General features: G+C 37.8%; 1 protein-coding gene across 1 annotated transcript in view; it reads right to left on the bottom strand.

The window, feature by feature from the left end:
• Nucleotides 1–19,902, bottom strand: part of USP12 (ubiquitin specific peptidase 12) — a 38,700-nt gene extending 18,798 nt beyond the window's left edge. The window contains exons 1-3 of the mRNA XM_080356317.1: nucleotides 19,631–19,902; nucleotides 7,019–7,099; nucleotides 939–1,152 (exon numbers count right to left, since the gene is read on the bottom strand). Of these exons, the coding sequence (XP_080212443.1) occupies nucleotides 939–1,152; nucleotides 7,019–7,099; nucleotides 19,631–19,678 (343 nt within the window). The 5' untranslated portion in view covers nucleotides 19,679–19,902. The remainder of the gene's footprint in view (nucleotides 1–938; nucleotides 1,153–7,018; nucleotides 7,100–19,630) is intronic.
• Between the last annotated feature and the right edge of the window lie 885 nt (nucleotides 19,903–20,787).

The raw sequence follows: 20,787 nt of genomic DNA, 5'->3' as shown, positions 1-20,787 counted from the left end.
ATCACCTGAGAGGTTTTTTTAACAATATTATTACAACTCATGGTGTGTATTTGCTAGAGGGGTCACTTCACATTAGGAATGTCATTATAATATTTTATAACATTTTGTTTCTTGTTTTTACTACAGAGATGGTCATAATAACATTTAAACACTTTTTAGTTGCATATACAGTCTTTGAGAGATTACAACAGTATGAACATGTCTGTTGCAGCAGTGTTAAATATGGTACCTCATACAATTTATTTAAATCTAGTGGTTATTTTTTAGAAAAAAATTATATTTTTATAAAAGTGTATCCAGATTGAGCAGTAGTTTACTAGGTTCCATTTATGCTTGAACATTGAATGGTTTTCTAAAACATTTTGACCAATTAGCTTGCAGATAAGAAACACAAAATGTTAAGAATCTCTTGAAATTTAGGATACCAATTGCACTAAAAAGTTAGCCAAAACTATTTAGTGATTTTAAAATTAATTAACCTTTTAAAAAGTAGGTCAAACTAAATTTTGCATAAATTCTAAATGAATGTAAAATGTATGGGTTTTTAAGCTATACTCTTGCAGGGAAGTCTTAATGTCCTTTCCACACACTTAGTTTGGTAGACGGATTCCTGCATCCAAAGAGCAATGTTTTTTTAAACAGAACAAATGCTTTACAGTGAATTTGAATTATAAAAATACAATTCAGAGAGAGGCAAAACTAGCACGCAATTTCAAAAGCAGCCCCTGACAATACACTCAGCTGTACAGGAAGAGAGAGACAAGGATTCTCTTTCAAAACAGCTTTGGGGTTACACCTTTATTCTAGGGTCACTTCTTCATTATACTGCAGGACCAAGAACACTTTCCATGCATAACAAATATGGAGGTATTCAATCAAGTCAACTTCAGAATTAAATCATAATTGCTATGATTATTACACAAGAAAAAAAAAGTTACCATTTTCTTTTCGTAATCTTGTTATAAATTTCTTGGGAGGTATTACTCCAACTTTTTTCTTTTGGGTGGCTATACTGTGGAAGAGATCGGCTAAGCATGTCAGGAGATTCTCTTTTTTTCGTGGTTGACTCTTGTATGCTAAGACTTTGTCTCGAAATGGTCGACAAAAATAAAGTGCCTGAAGAACTGAATTGCAGTAGCATGTATTTCCGAACTACAAAATAAAGAGAGAGATTTATTAGCTTGCATTGTATTACTGTAGAGAGGCAAAATTAAATCCAAAGTATAAAGAATGCATAAGCAGAGGTAAATTTTCTGCAAGTCACTTCTTCTTGACTTTCAGATAGTAAAGTATACTTCTGTTTCACAAAGGATCACCAAGCACCCTGTAAGTAAATGCAAGCAAAACCTAGGTAAATTTGAACAAGACTAAGTGATTTTGTCTCACTTGGAAATATAATTTATTAGTGATATTTTGCATTTACTTGGGTCAAAATGTTCAAATACCACCAATTTCACAGCTCCCAAAATACGCCCAGGTAAAAATATCTATCCATCTAACGCAAGTCAGCCACGACAGTAAAGAACAGGCACAGCATGACCTTGTAGTGTGAAGAAATTAAGCTGTAAATTGAGAGCTTCTCAGACACTTCAGAAATTGGATACTCCAAATCTTACTAGTTGTGATCAAAGTCTGAAATAACAGCTTTAACCTGTTCCTACATTTTCAGGTCTCATTTTAGGGCAACATGATTGGCATTTATCAGTTTTCTTTAAAGAGTACAACATGGCTTGTTTAGGATTCAAAGCTATGGCACAGGTGGTCGCTTAGAATAGAGACTGAAAGGAAAAGAATGCACAATTTGCACATGCATATTTTGAAGGAGGTGGGCCACTGACTTGGAATAGGGCAGCAGGAAAGCATCTATAATCCCTTGCACCAAGACACACCAGACATCCCTCTTCCCCAGACCCTTCTAGCCATTGGGCACTTGAGTCCTGTGATCACTGACGCTGTCTCCAGCTCACTCCAACACTGCAAACCTCCCCATCACTTCTGAGAAAGCACCAAGGGCTGTCAGTGAATAGAACCACTCTCATTTTACGCTGCCCACTCTCAGTGAAACCTATTATCTAACACTGAAAGTGTGAGAAAAATCTTTATAAGGCCCTCAGCAAGTAATCCAACCTTTCTGCTGCAGTCACTCAACCTGCAAATTGAAGTCCACACCTGCTACACACATTCTGTTAAATGTGAAAATAATGTTCATATTTATGTTTTATATAAAGACAGTAGCATATACAGGTAGCAAATTCTAAGAGTATGTTGTGATAGGGACAGTGTTATATAGCAGAGTGCATTTATATTTTAAAAGCAGGTTCTTTCAACAGAGAAAAATAACTAAAAGCTTTTACATCTTAGGAATAACAGGGAAGTAACTGCTTTTTGCTCTCTCCAAATAAAGAAAATGACAAACAAGAACACCATCCAATTTAAACAGAAAACTGGAAAGTAAATTGTTTTCCCTTATTTTAAATTAATGAAATATGAAGAATTACTTTCTAAATACCCAAGACAAAGATACACTCAAAGAATGAGTAAGAAGTGTATTTTTTAAAAAATATATTAGTAAGTCTTAAGATCTCCATATTAAAAAGTGAGGAAATTAATGCCCATTATTCTTATTTCTTTAAGTTGGGGAAAAATCTTTATAATAGTTTCTTTGTGGTCCAAATTTGCACTCACGTAAGTCAATGAACTTAACCGGGGCTTTTTTCCTTTAAGGAAACAGATGAAATCACACAGTAGTTCATGACACAACATTTAGTATTGTAAGCTAACTATTTATGAGTTTACAATTAAAAATACTCACAAAAAAGAAAACTACATTAAAAGGTTAAAAACATCTTGAAATTAAATAGGAAAAGTGCTAAAATTTCTACAGCAAGTGTCAAAAGATGAAAAAGTAGCAAAAAAGTAGAAATTTCATAACATTCCAATTTAAAAAAAAAGAACAGTCTGATGATAAGTTAATTAGAATGGCAAACACACAGTGAGGGATGACCAAAACATGAAACAGGGAACTCAGAACACTGAACAAAATTCAGATTAATTTACTATAAATGTATGTTAACCTACATGCCTGTGGGTAGGAAATAAAAGCAAGCAGATTAATTCATGAAAGGTTTTCTTCAACCAAATTCAGAAAGACAGTAGGGAACAGAAGATCATTAGAAAACAACCTCCGGAAGAAAATTGAATGATTTCACATTTGTTTTATATCTAAAGCATCAGTCTTCATCGCTTCAAATCCTAAAATCTTTTTAAAACAAAAGCTTCTCATCATTAAGAAATGATAATGGCACCTGCACTAAACAGTAAGGGGGAAAAGGTGGGGAGGTTTCTAGACTAAGCAAATATTTGTTACACAAATAAATGTTGGTCTTACCACTACTATTATTGTTCCCATCTTTGACCCCTACACAAAAGCACACCTATCATTTAGAAAACACCCAAGACCTTGATCCAGTCTCTGCATCCTCCCACCTCATACCGGACACCTATTTTTCGCCTCCTAATTCTGCTTTTTCAGCACTCAGCTCTACTGCTAACGTGCCAATGCCACCTTCCTTCTCCCCCCACTTTGCAGCTGGTGCTGTCTCAGAAGCACAAGACTTGTAAGAAAATGTGCAAGTGCTGCACTGTATAATAAGAAGTTTGCAACCATAATCTGAATGTTTTGTAGTGACAGTGTAAACACTCCAACACCACTCCGAAATATGAAAAGGCACAGCACTGGAAGCCCATCAGGGTATTCAAAACAATAAGGATGTTTAGCTAGCTATAGAAATTACCAGGCTTTATTCGAAATATAATTGTAGGAATATTAGACACTTGTGAAGTCTGCCTCAGAATAAAAATAGAAAATTCTAAGACAGATCATCATTGTAATTTATATCTTAAACTGCCAGGCTGTACCGTTGAAACTCCTCTCTCTCATTCATGGGAAGGTAATGAGACTATATGGAGTTATTTTAATCTATGTTTTCAACTGGTTTATTGCTTGCCTCATTGTTTCTGTGAGGACCACCTTAAGATGTATGTATCTAGAAAAGGTAAAAAACAAAAATTTATCTTTTTTTTTTTTTTCAGTTCATATTGTTCTTCTCTTCTAAATTCTAAGAAACCAGATTATTTCCTTTCACAAAAATACTGCACTCTGTATGTTTCCCACACACATCTCCTGGTTTTTTTTTTCCTTCCAAAATCAAAGTTACAACACTCAAACCTACATGGAAATAAAATAAAACTTCAGGAAAGTTGCAGTAAAACCACCACACACTCACTAAGGCCTATCACCTTGTAGTTTACTCTTGAGATGCAAGAAAAAACTGCAAAGAAACTTAGTTGTTGAACAACAAAGATTTACAAAACCAAACAAGAGATCTACAAGAACTTAGATCTGCTTAGAACACTGTCTTTGTGCAGCACTAGGGTTCCTCCCAGCTCTGATGCACTGGTGGCTGTGACAAATTTTAGTTGTTGCAATGAGCCACATCAGTAAATAGGATTTACCCAAAACACACAGATACATTGCAATAGACTGAAAAACCAAACTTTCTGCTCTAGAAGTCTGCTGAACTGCTGAAGAGCTACAAGAATAGCTCTTATGAGACTAAAAATGTTTGTTATTTCATACTCATTGGATAAGATAATCAATTTAACTTGTGAAGCACATAGATTTGAATAGTTTGCATTACTGCACTGTAGAGGGAAAGAAGAATGACAGGCAGGTTTGATGTTCCTGATTCTCCATTTACATGGGACATCATACTAATAACATTTTCATCTTACTACGTATTTTAACTATTTCCTGCTGATTTAGTGAATGGTATTGTCCTTTCAAGAGTAAGCGGAATTTTCCATTTGGAGTTTTCATTCACAGAATCAAGCATCCCATCAACCATCTGGTCTTCCATATGCTTCCCATAATTGTCCTTTCTTAATTCTTCTTTTACCTCTCAAATTGTTCATTCAGATATCCTCTGAATAATCCCTAGATTCCACCACAAAGCTGAAGAGAAGGTAAGATAGTGCTTCTGCCTTCTCTTCTTTTACGCCACCTCTGGAAAAATGCTACATTTACCATTGACGGATCTCTATTTTGGAATTATCATCTTTATCTAAAATCCTGCCCTGCCTTCAAGACATCTCAAATGGCTCACTATCACACAGCTAGAAGAGAACTATTGATTTTCTCATTATATCCATTATTCCATTACTCTGGACAAAGTTAGGACAAACAAAATCGATAAACAAATTAGAAAACTTCAGTAGTAAATGTTGATGAACCTCAAAGAGCTTCAGTTCTTGTAATTGCTACAAAACAATTAGAGAAATCGATGAAGGCAAAAACTGTGATTTCTATCATTTCTCAATAGTACTTTTGATTTACTATCTAATATTTCTTTTAATTATCATTAGCTCTGCCATTCTTTCTGACTGGCCATTTGCCATAGTTTGCTAATGAAAAAGGTCACTACTTTTCTTTTTCTTCATAGATTTTAATTCTGCAAGCTTATTATATGTTTATGGAATATATATGCTGTGTTACTAGACACAATCTGTATAACAGATCTGTAAACCATCCAAACAACAATATGACTGAATTTCTTTAGCCTACCATGGTACCAGGAAAACATGGCATCGTTGTGCCATAGATGTAACAGAATCCCATTTTACTATTTGTTACAATTCAGATAATTATGGCCAATGAAACTTTATTGTTTGAAGCTAAAATAAGCAACATTCCTGTCCTATACACAAAGTAAAGAGCACTCTGAGATATCTTAGCTGCATGCCTCTTATTTATATGGTTGAGGGCAATGATGTAAAGACAGATGTCCCCTCAAATTTCCTGCTCTCTTTAAACTACAGAAAGCCAGAATTTTATGTTTATTATATATTAGTATGATTGCCCTTTATGGAAGCTTTTCTTAAGGGTACAAAATACGTAAAACTTCAAGATTAGGCACACAATACAATTTTATTGTTAAGTTTTAAATCCTCTCTGGACTTCGACAAGAAATTAGGAAAACAGGTTATCTGTCAACAGAATAACAGATTTGAGAAAAGACAAGAACAGCTTTGATGGAAAGCCTAAGCTCTGCTACAGAAGTAACAAGTATTAACAGCTGAACTACTCTATGTCCTCTTTTCAAAGAAACAGTGCGTCATTTTGAAGATATTTCAACTTTCATGAGAAAGGAAAAAAAATACTGATCTAAGTCATGGCATTTGAGATCTATGTAAATCAGCTTATCACTAAGAGTGTTTACTGACTGCACAGTGTCTATTGGGATTGCAGACTCTTGAACCATGTTAGTGCTAAGAACCTAAAGGTAGAAACATATGTTAGAGTAGGAGGACAGCTTTAGAAGTAATTAGTTTCACTAAGAAAAGCAAGAAGATAGCTCTTGTTAAATCAGGTTGGTTTCAATATGTACTCTGAAGCCTCAATAAAGAAAATAATTTAATATTTCATTTCAGAATAATGCAATTTCTAGCAAGATATACTTTTCTAGGGTAATTCCAGAAATTAAAATTTAAATTATTCCTTAAAACTCACAAATGAATCAACCAATTCAGTATTTTTTTTTCCACCATTGCTTTCATCTTCAGGCAGATGTGAACACTTCATATCATCAGTCTTTTGAAGATTTTTTTTTTCTTTCACTGTATTCATTCACTTAGATCGATATATTATGAACTAGAAGCTACATACTTTAAACAGTTTTTTTTAAAAGATTTATACATTTTAATAGTAAGAAAGTGATTTTAAAAATACCATACAATTAATAAAAGGAAATAAAGGACTAAATACACAGTCTACTTTCAGCAATTATTTCAGTAGCATATTTCAACAAGTACACTGAATATTGAAACACATTTCAACAGGTGTGTATATTCAATGACTATTATCTTTCAGTGTTTTAATTACGCACTCAGTCACAGCTTTGTAATTGAACAAAACCACTCATAGAATTTCAAAGCAATGAAGTTGTGGACTGAAACTTACATTAACCAAACCAAAATAGTGCTCATTGACTGGAAATTGTTCCGGACCAATCTCTTTCTCCAAAGCTGAGGCATTGGCGCCCTAGAAAATCAAAAGCAATAAAATATTACTGTTGCAACTACATACACAGTGAATTTAACTCGTTGAGAAAAAAGAAAAAAAAATAATAATTTGGCAAGGATAACTGACTTGTCTCTAAAAACTCTAAAATGAGTAACTACAGCCATGGGTGGCAGCTCATACATGTCACAAGCATCTAAAACACAGTTGCAACTATGTATACTTGGGGCAATGAGCTGTTTTTCACAAATAAGCAATATTTTATATCATTTGCACTGAAATGCAGTAATGATTTTAACATTTGTATGTCAATCCTGATTCTTACATTTGCATACTGTCCAGTAACTCAGTCAAATATTTTCATCTCCCAACACTTGTTTGATTTATTTTGATTTACCTACAGGAAAAACAAAACCAAACCACACCTTGGTCACAACTACAGACCTTGCTAACACCAAACCAGTATCTTCAGATCTCAACCAGTGAGACTTAAGGTTTACTAAACTCACTTACACTGAAGCTGTTTCTAGTCATCAGGGAGGAAAACAAAAATAAATGAAAGACTAAATATTGAAAACAGATTAAACCCTTCCTATCTGTACCCTGAAAGGGGGAAGAAAGTGGAGTCTGTGACCCAGCTCAACAATCATATATGGCAAATGAACCAAACTTGTTTAGGTAGTCTATTGCTTAATGCAAAGACAAGCTTGTAGGCGGGATAATATTAGCAATGAATGTGGAAAAATCAGTCCTTTGAGATCAATTCACACTCTCAGGTTGTTTAGATTGTCCATTAAATCATTTCACGCAGGTCTTAAAGCAGACGGCAAGTCTTCTGTGCCATAACTTAATATTTACATACTTATAATAAGGAACACTCTTCCACCACCAGAAAATTATTTCAATATAATCCATAATACCCTAGAGATATACATTTCCCAGTACATCATTTTCAAAAACATCTCAAAGTTCTATCATTTTCATGTATTATCATGCAATTCTACTGTTTTGATGTACTGTATTTATTATTTTCAGAGTGATCTTCTTTAATAACAATTGCATTAATATCGTATTGCAAAGCAGGCAATACCAGATCAAATGATGAGCTCCGCTTAACAAGTGTAATTCTCATACTGTGTAGCACATTTCAGAAAAAAATTTAAAAATGCAGATTATTCATAGGAAGCAAAGAAACCGGTCTGTCTTTCTTACACTGATAATACAAAATGTTCAAAGTGCTTTGGTAAATACCTTCAATTTTGTAATATTAAAAGACAGCACAGTACAGCTAGTGTTGGCATGCATTATAAATGCTGCAGCCTTTGTCCAACAAATCTGTTGAGTCGGATCCTCAAAAAGAAGTGAGAGAAGACAACTTTGGTTACTCTGTGGTTCCAGCCAATGACTGTTGACAGAACTGGTGAAATAGCCACCGAGTTTCAAAGGAAGAGAGGCTTTTTATTTAGATACAGAAAACCCGCTACTATGGAAAATTCAGAGAACAAAAAAACCTCAACTTGCTTTCTATTAGCTCTCACGCTGACTGCTTTTAGAGAAAAGCAAACGTATCTGTCCCTAAATCCCTTTTGCTGGATACAACACCACTGATATATATATATATACACACACATATATGTATACATCCACTATTAAACCAATAACACAAGCATTAATATTCCAGTCTAAAGTCAGGCCTAACTGAACCTAAACTAGCACATAGTATACAGCAAAGAATCTTAAAAACAGATGTGACTCCTTCCCAACAACTTTTTTCCTTATGCAAAAGACGTAGCAAATAGCTCTGGACATTACAACAATAAAATTAAATCAAAATCACAAACTTCACTAAAAACAGCACACAGGATTTCACAGATTAATTACAGGCATAGGGAAGTGGGACAGAAATAAAATTAGGACTGTATCAAAATGTATAAAATTAAAATGAAACTATTACGTGATATCTGTCATGCCATGATTGTGGCACTGCAGAACTTAGCGCAGTTACACAATCTAGTCTAGTAGTTCTGAAACTGGAAACACATGGTCAAAGGCCCATCAGGAGGTAACAACTTTAATTAGAATAGAGCAAAAGATAGGACAACTCCACACTTGAGTACAGATCTGCTCCATTCACAACACAGCCCCAGTTGTTTATTCATCAGTCATATTCCCTGCAATTATCCAGTATGATAAAGCTTCTCCTTTACTGGGGATTTGACTGCAGGGCTTACTACTTTAGAAGCTGTTCTCAGATAGTGATGATAGTGGTACAGAGAAGGGATATAAAGCCTCATTTAAGATAAAAGCAATCCACAAATTCTGAATGTTTAGTTTTGCAGCATTATTGAAATACATCCACAAATTCTGGCAAAGTGGACATTATTTACAAATAAACTAGGAAAAATAAAAAAGGAACTGTGGAGGCCTTGTTAAAATCTCTACTTCTTTAAATAATAAATAAATTCAAGAGCAGGCTTTTAGGAAATTCCTTCTCTTTCCACAGCTAGGGTGGAGTAGCTGCTTTGTTCTATCTTTGGAAGGAAGAATATTATGGTATAAACTTTGATGTTTCTCTTTTGTACAGACCTGAATACTCTATTTAGTTTTCTAGCACAATAAATATCCCGACTTGGCAATAAAAAGACATGCTAAGATACCCCAACATTGTTATAGTTTTCTGATTATTCAAGGCTGTTTCACTCGAGGCGTAGAGTTTCACATGATTTCAAAGCATAGCATTGCCTATGTTTGAATGCTGTTGTTTATGACTGTTTCCTTACTACAAACCAGCATAAATGTTTTACACCAATATAAAACCCATCAAGCTACTTAGGCTTCCCTCTACAGTTCTCTTCTTGTCTGTCATAAAGGATGTTATTCCTCCTCCCAAAATATCATTTATACGGTGCACAATGTGTTGGTTGCACGGAACGAAAACACAGTATGCAGCAGCGGCTTGAAAGAGTATGCTAAAATGTGTGTTCACATCTGACCCATAAAAGCTCCTTTTAAAGCTAGCTATCCCTCACTACAAAATGTTTGCCATTCAACATTACAGTACACATTACCAGTCCCAGTTGACTCTACAATTATGCAAATACAGACGCAAAGGGGAAGCACTGTGACACCGCCAACTATTATGGTATCTTCTGATCTTTCAGACCAAGAGCCAGCAGAGCTTTAAGGCAGAAGTGGAGTCTATCTCTTTTCATCAGCAGAGATGGACTTACTGGGCTTGGGAACTAGACTTCAGAGATTTCAGTCTGTGATCTATGCTGCAGAGTATAGAATTTTTTCCCTTGCCACTTAACTGGGATGTGGGAAGATTCCAAAACGAACTGGGATGTGGGAAGATTCCAAAACGATCTTTTTTGGGGCATTCTGCACGAACCATACAATAGGTGCCCAGTCCCCACACAGGAACTTGCCTTTGACATTGTGCAGAGGACAGAAAGGAACATCATCACCTTCAGTCAGCACACCCACCGTCAGTTTCCCTACCCTTCTGAGCAGCAGTACACGAGGTCATCATCCAGCAGTGGGAAGGAACAGAGATACAACAGAAATACCAAAAAAGCTAATATTGCAATAGTACCAGCAGTTAATAGTTTCTGCATCATATCAGTATAAAACTTATGCATCAACAAGCACTGCCTTACATTACATGCCTTCCAGCACAGAGATAATTCGGCAGGCACATAGAAGACATACTTGTCATAGTTACGGCAATGCAGCTTTGTAAAGTGGAAAGTTCAGCAACTAAGGTGTGTATACAAGAACACAATATGAAATCAAGATTTGCATAACATTTACCTGTTATTGAAAATGATCCTGGAAACAATTTTAAGATATCAATTCTTATCAAAGAGTGTTCTCACACATAATGAAAGTTAGGTGTAAAGCTGAACTACTACTATACACTTCATTCTGTGTTTAACTTCAAACTGATATGAATAAATCACGAGTAATCTTAGTTTCACCATGTTCAAATCAGTTTATTGTTTATCTCCTCCACCAAGTTAAAAAAAAAAAAAGGCTGTATTATTTGATTAATCAGAGATCTCCTTAGATGCTTAATGAAGGAATAGGAATACTTGTTTACCATGGAAGGCCTTTAAATAAGTTTTTCGACCTTTACTTTAAAAAGAGCTCAAGGCTTCTATAAATTAACACATTTAATATTAACCAAATTAGTGTTTTATTTCAGTTGAGTGGAATCAAAGCCCAGAAAACACAGTGCGAGAGGGAAGTGTAGTAGCTTTTAAGTACAGTTGAATTTTCCTGATTTTCAAGTTTTACAAAAAAACTCTGACATTGTACCTTTCAATGGAAAAGGGAAAAAATATAAAATGCAGACATATGAAAGGGGCTTTTGTTTGTTTGTTTAGTTTTTCATTTGCTAAAGCAATAATATCATTCGCTATTTCTGCTTTTATTACTGCCTTTTCTCACTACCTCAGAGAACACACTATTGTGGTGCTACATGTCAAACTGGTACTCCTGAGACACACTAACAGCTAACATATGGATAAACTAATTACAGCCAATATGTGAAGCAAATCAGTTGGTGCTTATGACCTGACATAGACACTTTGGGTTTCAGAGGTGTTTTGCCAGCTTAGTTCTAGGCTGTCTCTGAGACTGAACACCAAGGTGCAGCTAACATTACTTGATTTAGTTTCCTCCAAAAGGAATCTAATTTGTGCACTCTAAGACCACTCCAAGTCGCAACCCAAAACATGGTCAATTGGGATGCCTGGGAGAATCACTTCAGAATTGCACACGCCTTACCTGAAGTAAAACACTAAGATAAATGCACTCAGCACTTGCCTAAAGAAAAAAAGAAGAGCCACCCTCTATTAAAAATACTGTCTAAAAACATGTCAGCAAGCAGGAAAACAATTGAAGTTTTAAAGTGTCCTACCTTGTTGTTATCATCCAGCCTAATAGGAGGCATTTTCCTTACAAAGACTTGATTCATAACCAGCCTACCGTGCTTTGAAGATTACACTGGTGTTATTGGGGTGGGGTAAGAGGGTTTGATCTATCCTTTTCTAGAATAAATATCAGTTGATAACTTGGTGGGTCATCTTTTCAGTAGTTTGCTATAACAGGTTTATCCTCTAGTTTTATTGAGTTGCAAATTTCCCAAGTAAAACACAAAATTTCACCTTTAAAATAAATTTCTTATCTCAAAACTCACATTTGTTGTCAAAATTCTGAAGATCCGTTTCATCCTCCACACATGCACTATGCTACATCCTTTCCTACAATGTGATCCACCTCCCTCAAGAAGCAAGGAACAACAAAGATAAAGGTGACTCACATAACCAAACTATGTTGCATAGGAATATGTAAGCCTTTTCTTTTTTAATTAGCTTGGCTATAGGTAACAACAATAAAAAACCCCCATGAAACAGAACTTTTATTCTTCCTAGAGACAGAAGGGCATTACAAGTAAAAAGAAAACTCAGTAACCAGGAATAGCAATGTTTTCCTGAACAAGAAAAAAATCATTACAAGTGTAAAATTAATTTAACTGTTTATAAATTGCAAAAATAACTCTCAGTATAGAAGCACTCATTTACTAGTGCTTTCACCTTTTTTTGCCATGTATTAGAAGACTCTTCTTTGTCAGTGCCACTAGTGAAGGTATACAGCATTTCATAGTCTACACTAATGCACTGTGACTGAAGGAATTTTCTGTTAAAGAAGAAATACATACTGCTACTCTTCCAGTTATGTTTTATCAGAATATGTGAATTCCTACATTTCCATGTATTTATATGAAGCAGGATTAAGAACAAACAGAATAGCTACATTAAATTAGTTTATATCTACTATTAGAACTGCCAGCCAAAATGCAACACATTCCTTTTGATACTGTGTCTAGCCCAGGAAGCAGAAGTGAAATAGACTGAGTGGGATTCAGTAATCCTTGTGCTTCATTTATTTGCAAAAAACCCATGACGTAGTAATGCACAACTTGATAATCTATGAAATATTTTGATCGTTTAAGTTAGTATTTTAATATACTTAGAAATAGTGATATTTTCTAATTAGTTAAAGACATAGTCCTGTATATTCTAGTCATGTGCGAAGACAAAAGGGTTTTTTTTAATTGAGTACAAAGTAAAACCATCTCTGCCTGGGCAAGGAAAATGATAGCAGAGCACAAAATTACCTCCTCTTCACACTTGGAATGTATACCACACCCATCTTTTTGAGCCCCACTGAGCACACACAACGTATTTTCCTTCACAGTAACCAGATATAGTCATACTTCCTTCTGGTTTGAATACTGAAGTCAAAGATCAGTTACTCTCACACACAAAGCTAAGACTTGGAGAATCAGGGCTCTGGGCTTGGCTCTTTTGTGGAATGGATCTTCAAAACACGAAAACATGTTACGAAGCTTCTACAATTCTTCCCCAATTGCTGCCAGACTTAATCTAATCTACTACCCCCAATTCAGAATGAAATCATAGTGATAAAAATTAAAATACTGACAACTTAAGTCGTATTTGTACTGTATAATTCCAGAAAATTCCTGAGGTAACACTGTTTATGGTATCAGGCGCCTTTGCTTCAGTTTCTTCTGATCAGATTGGATTTTCAATAGCATCCACGCAACATATCTTATAATGACACCTATTAAGTGGAGTCCCAAAAGATCAAAGCTATTACCTTCAAAGACTTTTAGTTAAAGTTGGAATTACTCTAGCAGACAAGATAGGAAGTTTGCAAGATGTATTTAACAGGGGACCTGATGGTGACCTTGGAAATCTTTCACTACCTAAAAAGTACAGACAGTTATGAGACTTACATTCATCTTCTAGAACAATTAGACTTATCTAATCACCCAAAATGCAGAAGGGGAGGGGAAAAAAAAAAAAAAAAAAAAGAGAGAACATATTTGCTCAACTATTTCTGTTGATAAACTGCACACTGTGGTATGTTTCACATGCTTTTTTAACCCACATAATTCCTGTTTCATAAAAACAAATATGTTGCTTTTGTAATTTCACATTTTCATGGAATTATCAAAAGAATTTGAGTTTATAAAAACTCGTAAAAATGTTTTTCAGTTTGGCCTACTTGTGTTAATATAGCATTCTGGTTTTACAATACAAAAAGATCTAGATTTTTTTTCAACTGAAAGATCAGATAGACTTTATTGAAATAAATAATTTCTTAAAAGCATTTCAGTTTAGCAAACTCCCTAAGGTAGGAAAACAAAAGTTATCCCACATAGGGCTTTTATACACCTCTTTCCTTCAAGAAATTTGAAAGAGGAAAGTAGACAAAACAAATTAATAGACAGACATAATTTTACCACATTTTTACAGAATAATTCCTAGAAGTTTTAATGCAAATTAGTTGCTTCAGTATTTTGAAAAGGAAATACAGACTATACAAATGACCAACCTAAATATTCAAGCTTTGTCTAGTAATAGAATCAGTTATTCTCACTGACACAGCTAAAAATTCTGTCAGCAAGACTAGAGTCCAAGTTTATATTTCATTGTTTCTTTGTGCTTAGAACTTGCAAGATGAATATATGCATGCATACAGGTAAACAGAAGAAGGAACATTTATATATAAATGTAGGAGTAGTTACATTTATACAGTCCTACAATTACATTCTGCCCTTTGAGGGCAACTGCGAGACTGATGTGGCCCCTGGTGAAAATAAGTTTGACACCCCTGATTTATATAATTGAAATCATCCAACTAAGTCATATGTCAACTAAATAATTCTCTGTGCTGGCAGAAATATTGCTTTACAGCTACACAACTTCATTATTTTTTTCTTCGTGTCTCATATTTGATTTTTAAAATATTAATTTAGAGTCAAATTCACATTTTGATGCAAATTTTTAAACAAATTTGCACATTACACCTAGGTACCTACACTTACAAAAAAGATTATGACAAGTAACATGGCTAGAGTCTTAGTGACATATTTATAATGAAATATTATCCTGATAAAAATGCTAACAGATGGGTGAACCTCCTTACTGTGGTTTAAGTTCTTACCCCAACTGCCTAGCAAATATTCCAAAATTCAATGTGCTTGCAACAGAATCACCACAAGAGAACATGTGCCTGAACACTCCAGACCACTGATCAAGGTGGATTCAGGTCACGATGCCAGAATGAAATGCGGTGGCTGAGACACAGCACATGTTCCTTCTTGCCAGCCAGACAGCTGCATCAAGCAATATCATAACACCGATATTTCCTCTGTGTTACTTTAGTCCTGTCCTCTGCTTTCTTCTCTATCACCTCCTCACTTTGAAGCTATGTTTTTCCACAACTTTTCTTCCCCTGCTGTAACTCTCAGTTCTCACTTCTTACATCATGAGTCTTCTGTATCCTTTCCTGTGTAATCTGGTAACCTGATAATCAATTACCATTTAAGTATTATAATTTGCACTTCAGAGGAGATTGCACTTGGAAGGAAGAGGAGTGAGTACATCATAGTACATCTCTGGCTGACTGCAAACTCTGGCAAACATCAATTTACATTAAGTGCAGATTTCACAATCAGGTTTGAAAGCCCTATTGTAAACAAATAATTCCTTAAGGAGTAATGAAGTCTATATATGTATATCTATCTCACAGTTAATTATAAAATTTTCCTGCAGTTAAGTGTTTTTGTAAAGCCTCTCTTCTATGACATCTGAGGCAGGAGCACCACAGCCTTCCCTCAGCTGGGTGCTCCCAGGGTCTGTTTCCTCTAAACTGCCTTTTTTTCCCTGACACGCTTATATGAATTTAAGTACCACCAACACCTCTTCACCTTTGACAAATGTAACTGAAATGGGCAAAAGGGTACTGGTGACAGTACGCTTAGACAGGAGACTGGCAGGAAAAGGACAATAGCAAGCCATTCACTATGATCCCACAAGTTTTACTCCTTTCAAAAACAAGACAAAAGTCTGGATTGTTAAAATATGCACAAATTTCTCATCTCACAGAACACATCATACAATCCACATCCAGCTACGAACTATGTATTCAATGTCAGTGTTGGGGGCAATTGATCACTGAAGACATGAGTGACACTGGCCCTGTATATAAAATGTTAAATTGCGAAATAGAGGAGGGAACATGTAGACAAATACCTGAAACATGAAAAGATTTTCATGTATAGTACTACAGCTTCTAGATTAGCATAGTTTTTAAATTGCATTAAACTTTTTCAGGTTGTGCTAACATAACCACTTTCTAGAAGAAACACTGAAAAACAAGTACTACTACCCTTACAACTTCCTTCTGTATCTCTGAGACTGATGCCTTTGTACCTTTTTTGTAGCTTTTAAGCTACAAAGAAAATTCTCTTTTCTTCAGCTACTGTAAGACTTGATACCCCTCAACTGCTGGCAAGTGTTTGCTGGATTCTAAAGAACAGAACTGAAAGTACTAGATTCAATCTCTGTTTTATGGTGAGCATAGCTTGGGGCACATCTTCATTCCAGTTAGCATGGATTACTTTACCACTTCTCAGCCATGCATAAAAACTCCATATAATTCAGTCAGGTGAGACTTTAACTGCAGTTTAATGCATGGATGAGGGTAAAACACCAAGTTCCACTTTTACTGTGAAGACATTAAAAAAAAAACAAAACCAAAAACAAACGCAAACAAAACAGCAAAAAACCCACACACACTTTTAACCTCATCCATTTTGCAACAAGAACAGTGGGTAAACCACTCTAGGGCAATGGTATTTTCCAGTGCTTTTCCAAAATCTCCATCTATGTAATTAAGACTTACTACAGCACAAGGAACCACAGGAGTGGTGATTTAGAGCAAAGAAGTCCAAGGAAGCTCAAAGGGGATACGACACTAGGAGACAATACTACGGGATGAACTCTGCCACCACTGGTATGAACACCAGAGTACAGATCAATGAACAACTGAAGCACAGAAAAGAACCAACCCTTTGTAGACTGAACGTGCTCCTGTAAGATCATCTGAAAATGCACCATAGTTAAAAAAAAAAAAAACAAACAAACTGGATATCAGTCTTCACTGTACCCACAAAACCTGCCAGTACTGCAAAACATAACATATTGCTTTCTAATATTCAGAGCTTGAACAAGAAGGATAAAACACATAAAACAGAATTGAGTCAGTAGAAGTGAAACTTGAATTTGGACATATAAAAGGAAGTAATGTAACGCAGGACTGCGATGGAAGAAGTTCTTCAACATAGCTCCAGACTGTTCTTATTATAAGTGTACATGCATGTCAGGTTTGTGTGGGGACAAGAAGTCTCTTGAAAAAAATTGCCTGTTACTGGTTTTGTACTAAGCAAACACATGAAGAGAAGTAACAGCCTGAGAGCTTTAGTAAAAATCATGAGGAAAGGCAAGAAAAACTTCTAAGAATTTTTAGGAAGGTGTCTGGCAGTTCATCAAACAGTGGGTTGACACAAAGAAGATCTGCCAGGAAAAAAAATTATTCTTCAGCATTATATTCCTTTCTGGTTTTGCAAAATATATGCTTAAACATGAATATATGATTCTTGTTAAAATTAAAAAGATCTGCCTAACCACAACCACCTAGTTCTAAACAACTCCACAGTAAATACCAAGCGCTTCTTCATAGTATCTTTACTGAAATATTTTAAAGCACCATCTATTGCATCTATCTATTAAGTACTGAAAAAGCTTTTACATCAGGTGTCCTGTGCTAGCTGTCCCACCCTACAGCACATTTAAAGCTCATGAATCAGAAAAGCGCAGGAAAAATCTTATGCCTGCAGTTTATCCATCTCAGTTCACAGGATTATGATTGGAAAGATAATACCTAATTGCCATCAGAATGACACTTTAGCTAATCGTAAGAAGATTTTTAGTTGAAAAAAATGTTTTGGGGTTGACCTAAATGTCAGTGACATAACTTCATTTCTAATAATCATACTTACAGAATACTCTTAAACTAGCTGATTGACCTGTCCAGAACTACAACTTCCCTGCTGTTCAGAAGCAGAAAAGTGAGGGCCTATACTGGACCTAAACCAAAAGGTCAGCACTTAATTTATGATGTCAGAAAAGCCAGTGGTCAGCTGTGGGTGAAAAGACATTAGCTAGAATTGCAATGAAACGAGGTTGTCCTAGCGCAACCACACTGACTCCTCAACAGTCTAACCTAAAATCTAACTACTTCAGAGAAGAATAACTCCTGTGGTAAATGGTATCTGACCTACAACATCTGGCTGTATGAAGATCTTGGTATACATCTCATGAATTCAAGAAGTCAGACTCTCCAAGTCCAAACAACAAGATGTGGTCTTCCATTTCACCAAAAATATTACTCCAGATGATCGACAACTATCTGAGCAATCTCACCCCATGGGCTTACAGTTATTCATTCAAAATTCTCATGAGCCACCTCTGAAATGTCTGTTTGATATGTCAAAGCCTCTTGGCAGCAAGACTTATGAAAACCATAAATCAGTTTCCAATAATATAAAATGTAAGCATTTCCCACTGTTTGACGTCACAAGGCATTATAATCCCAATTCATCAAGTTAACAAACTAGATGACAGAGTGCATTTTGTCCCTTAATCATCTCTTCCCCTGTGGAAACAGGTTTGGGAACAAGAACTTTCATTTGGCTACAGAATATATAGAAAAGAGCACAAATGCAGTATCTTCAGCTATGGACCATCAACACATCTCTTCCATGACAAGTAATAACTTCTACTGACTAAGGGATATTTCCTTCCTTAAATCCAGTATTCCTCCAACAGTGAATCTACTGAGCTCCTCATTGCTCTTTAAAAAACACCAATAGAGCTTTATCACATATGTGTATCTGCTCATAGCTCTAATTTATCAAGACAGAGAGTAATGAAAAAGCAATCACTGGAAGCAGCCTGCTATCAGGACCCAGATCGATGCAAACAAGTGGAATCACACGCCAGTGCGTGGAGCACGCTGGGCCGAGCCGAGCCGCGGAATGCTAATTAACTAACTAACTAACCCTTTTGCGAGTAACTAGGGGAGCACCCTTCTGCTGACAGGCAAGGCAGTTACAGCCCCATCACGCGAGTAAAGTGTCCGGAAAGCTGGGGACGATTACGAAGAGTTTCGGTGGAAGGAGAGCGTTTCTAGAAACCCTGCCCTAAAACCACACTTGCAATAAGCAACCCCGGACGGGACGCGATGTCCCGCAGCTCTCCTTCTCAGCTTTCAGCACGCTTTGGGGAAAAGCTGTGCTCAAACCCCACGCACATCCACCCCGCTCATAGCCAGGATACAGCTCGCCCCGAGCCCAAACCAACACCACCAGCGGCTGCATCACGGCTGAGTCTCCCAAAGCCGATTAACCCCGCTCGGCTCCCGAACCCCACCCACGGCAGCGCTCCCGAGCCCGGGACGCCGCCGCACCACCCACCGCCGGCCGCTGCGCAAACCCGGCCTCCCGCGCAGTCCGCCCCTCGCACGCCGCCCCACAGCCCCTTCCACCGCCCCGCGTCCCCACCCCCGGGGAGCCGGCAGGGCAGGAGAGGGCCGCCCCGGCCCCTCACTCACCATGGTACAGATGGAGGCGATTTTGGAGACTGTCATTAGGATTTCCATCCGCCCAGCGCCATCTTCCGCCCAATCACAGCGCCGAGCCGAGCGGAGCCGGGCTGGGCCGGGCGGGAGTACGGGGAAGCGAATGCAGCCGAGGGGCGCAGCGCTCGCCGCCCCGCCAGCGCCCGCCGCGGAGCGCACGCAGCCCCGGCAGCGCCAACGGCCGGGCGCGCGGCTCACAGCCGCCCCCACAGAGCCTCCCTCCCCCTCGCCCCGCGCGCGGCCAGCACCGCACGAGCCCGTACCGCCCCTCCCGGCCCGGCCCCGCCTCCCGCCGGGCCCTAGCGCCGCCGGGTCACCGGCCGGCTCCCCGCCCGCCCCTCAGCCTCGGCGCCGCCTCACGCCCCGCTCCCGCGCCCCGCCCACCGGCCAGCTCCGATCCGGCCCAGCCCCGCCCCCCCGGCCGGCGGGCGCCGCCGAACAGACATGCGCGGCGTGGAGGGGGCGGGGCGGTGGCGCGCGCAGGGCCGTTTGAAAAGGCGGGGGCGGTGGGTGCGGGGCCTGGTGTGAGGGCGGGTTGTGCTGCGCCCCGCGCTTCGGCTTTATTGTTCTTTTGATCCCTTCTGGGGCCCTGGAGTCGAAATCTAACGGGCCGCGCTGGGTGAGTGGTGACGGTGGAAGAGCTGGTGGGGTTGGTGGATGTTTCCTTACTGCAAGTGTCGAGCTGCTTCCACGGAAAGAGTTCCACTGCGACCTGGAGAGGTGAGGGGGATGAATAGGTGTAATTCATAAACAAACGATAAAAGCATATTAAAAAACATAACTAAGAAAACTTTTGCCTTCTGTTAACTTAGTTGCTCTAATGCCAGGCTAACTTCAAAGTGACGTGACATCAGAATAGTGGTTGCTTTATCGAAGCTGTTCCCGTGGGGTCCCTCTGAAGAACAGGGTGACAGGGAGAGGCACGTACCTATTAATGTCTCTCTTCTTTTTCCTGCTTCATCTCTAGATTACCAGTTCTTTGGTTTCTGTGAGTGTGGGATTTGTATGCCCCAGTCTCAGACATCTTGAAAAATTAATCTGATTTGTAGAGCAGTCATTTATATCAACTACATGAGGTGTCCAGTTGGGAATGAGATGAATCATCTAGATGTGCCTGTTTGTCCACAGTC

This window comes from Nesoenas mayeri, assembly GCF_963082525.1.
Source record: "Nesoenas mayeri genome assembly, chromosome: 1".
Taxonomy (NCBI): Eukaryota; Metazoa; Chordata; class Aves; order Columbiformes; family Columbidae; genus Nesoenas; species Nesoenas mayeri.
The sequence above is the reverse complement of the archived record's forward strand: the minus strand, read 5'-3'. Positions and strand labels throughout refer to the sequence as shown.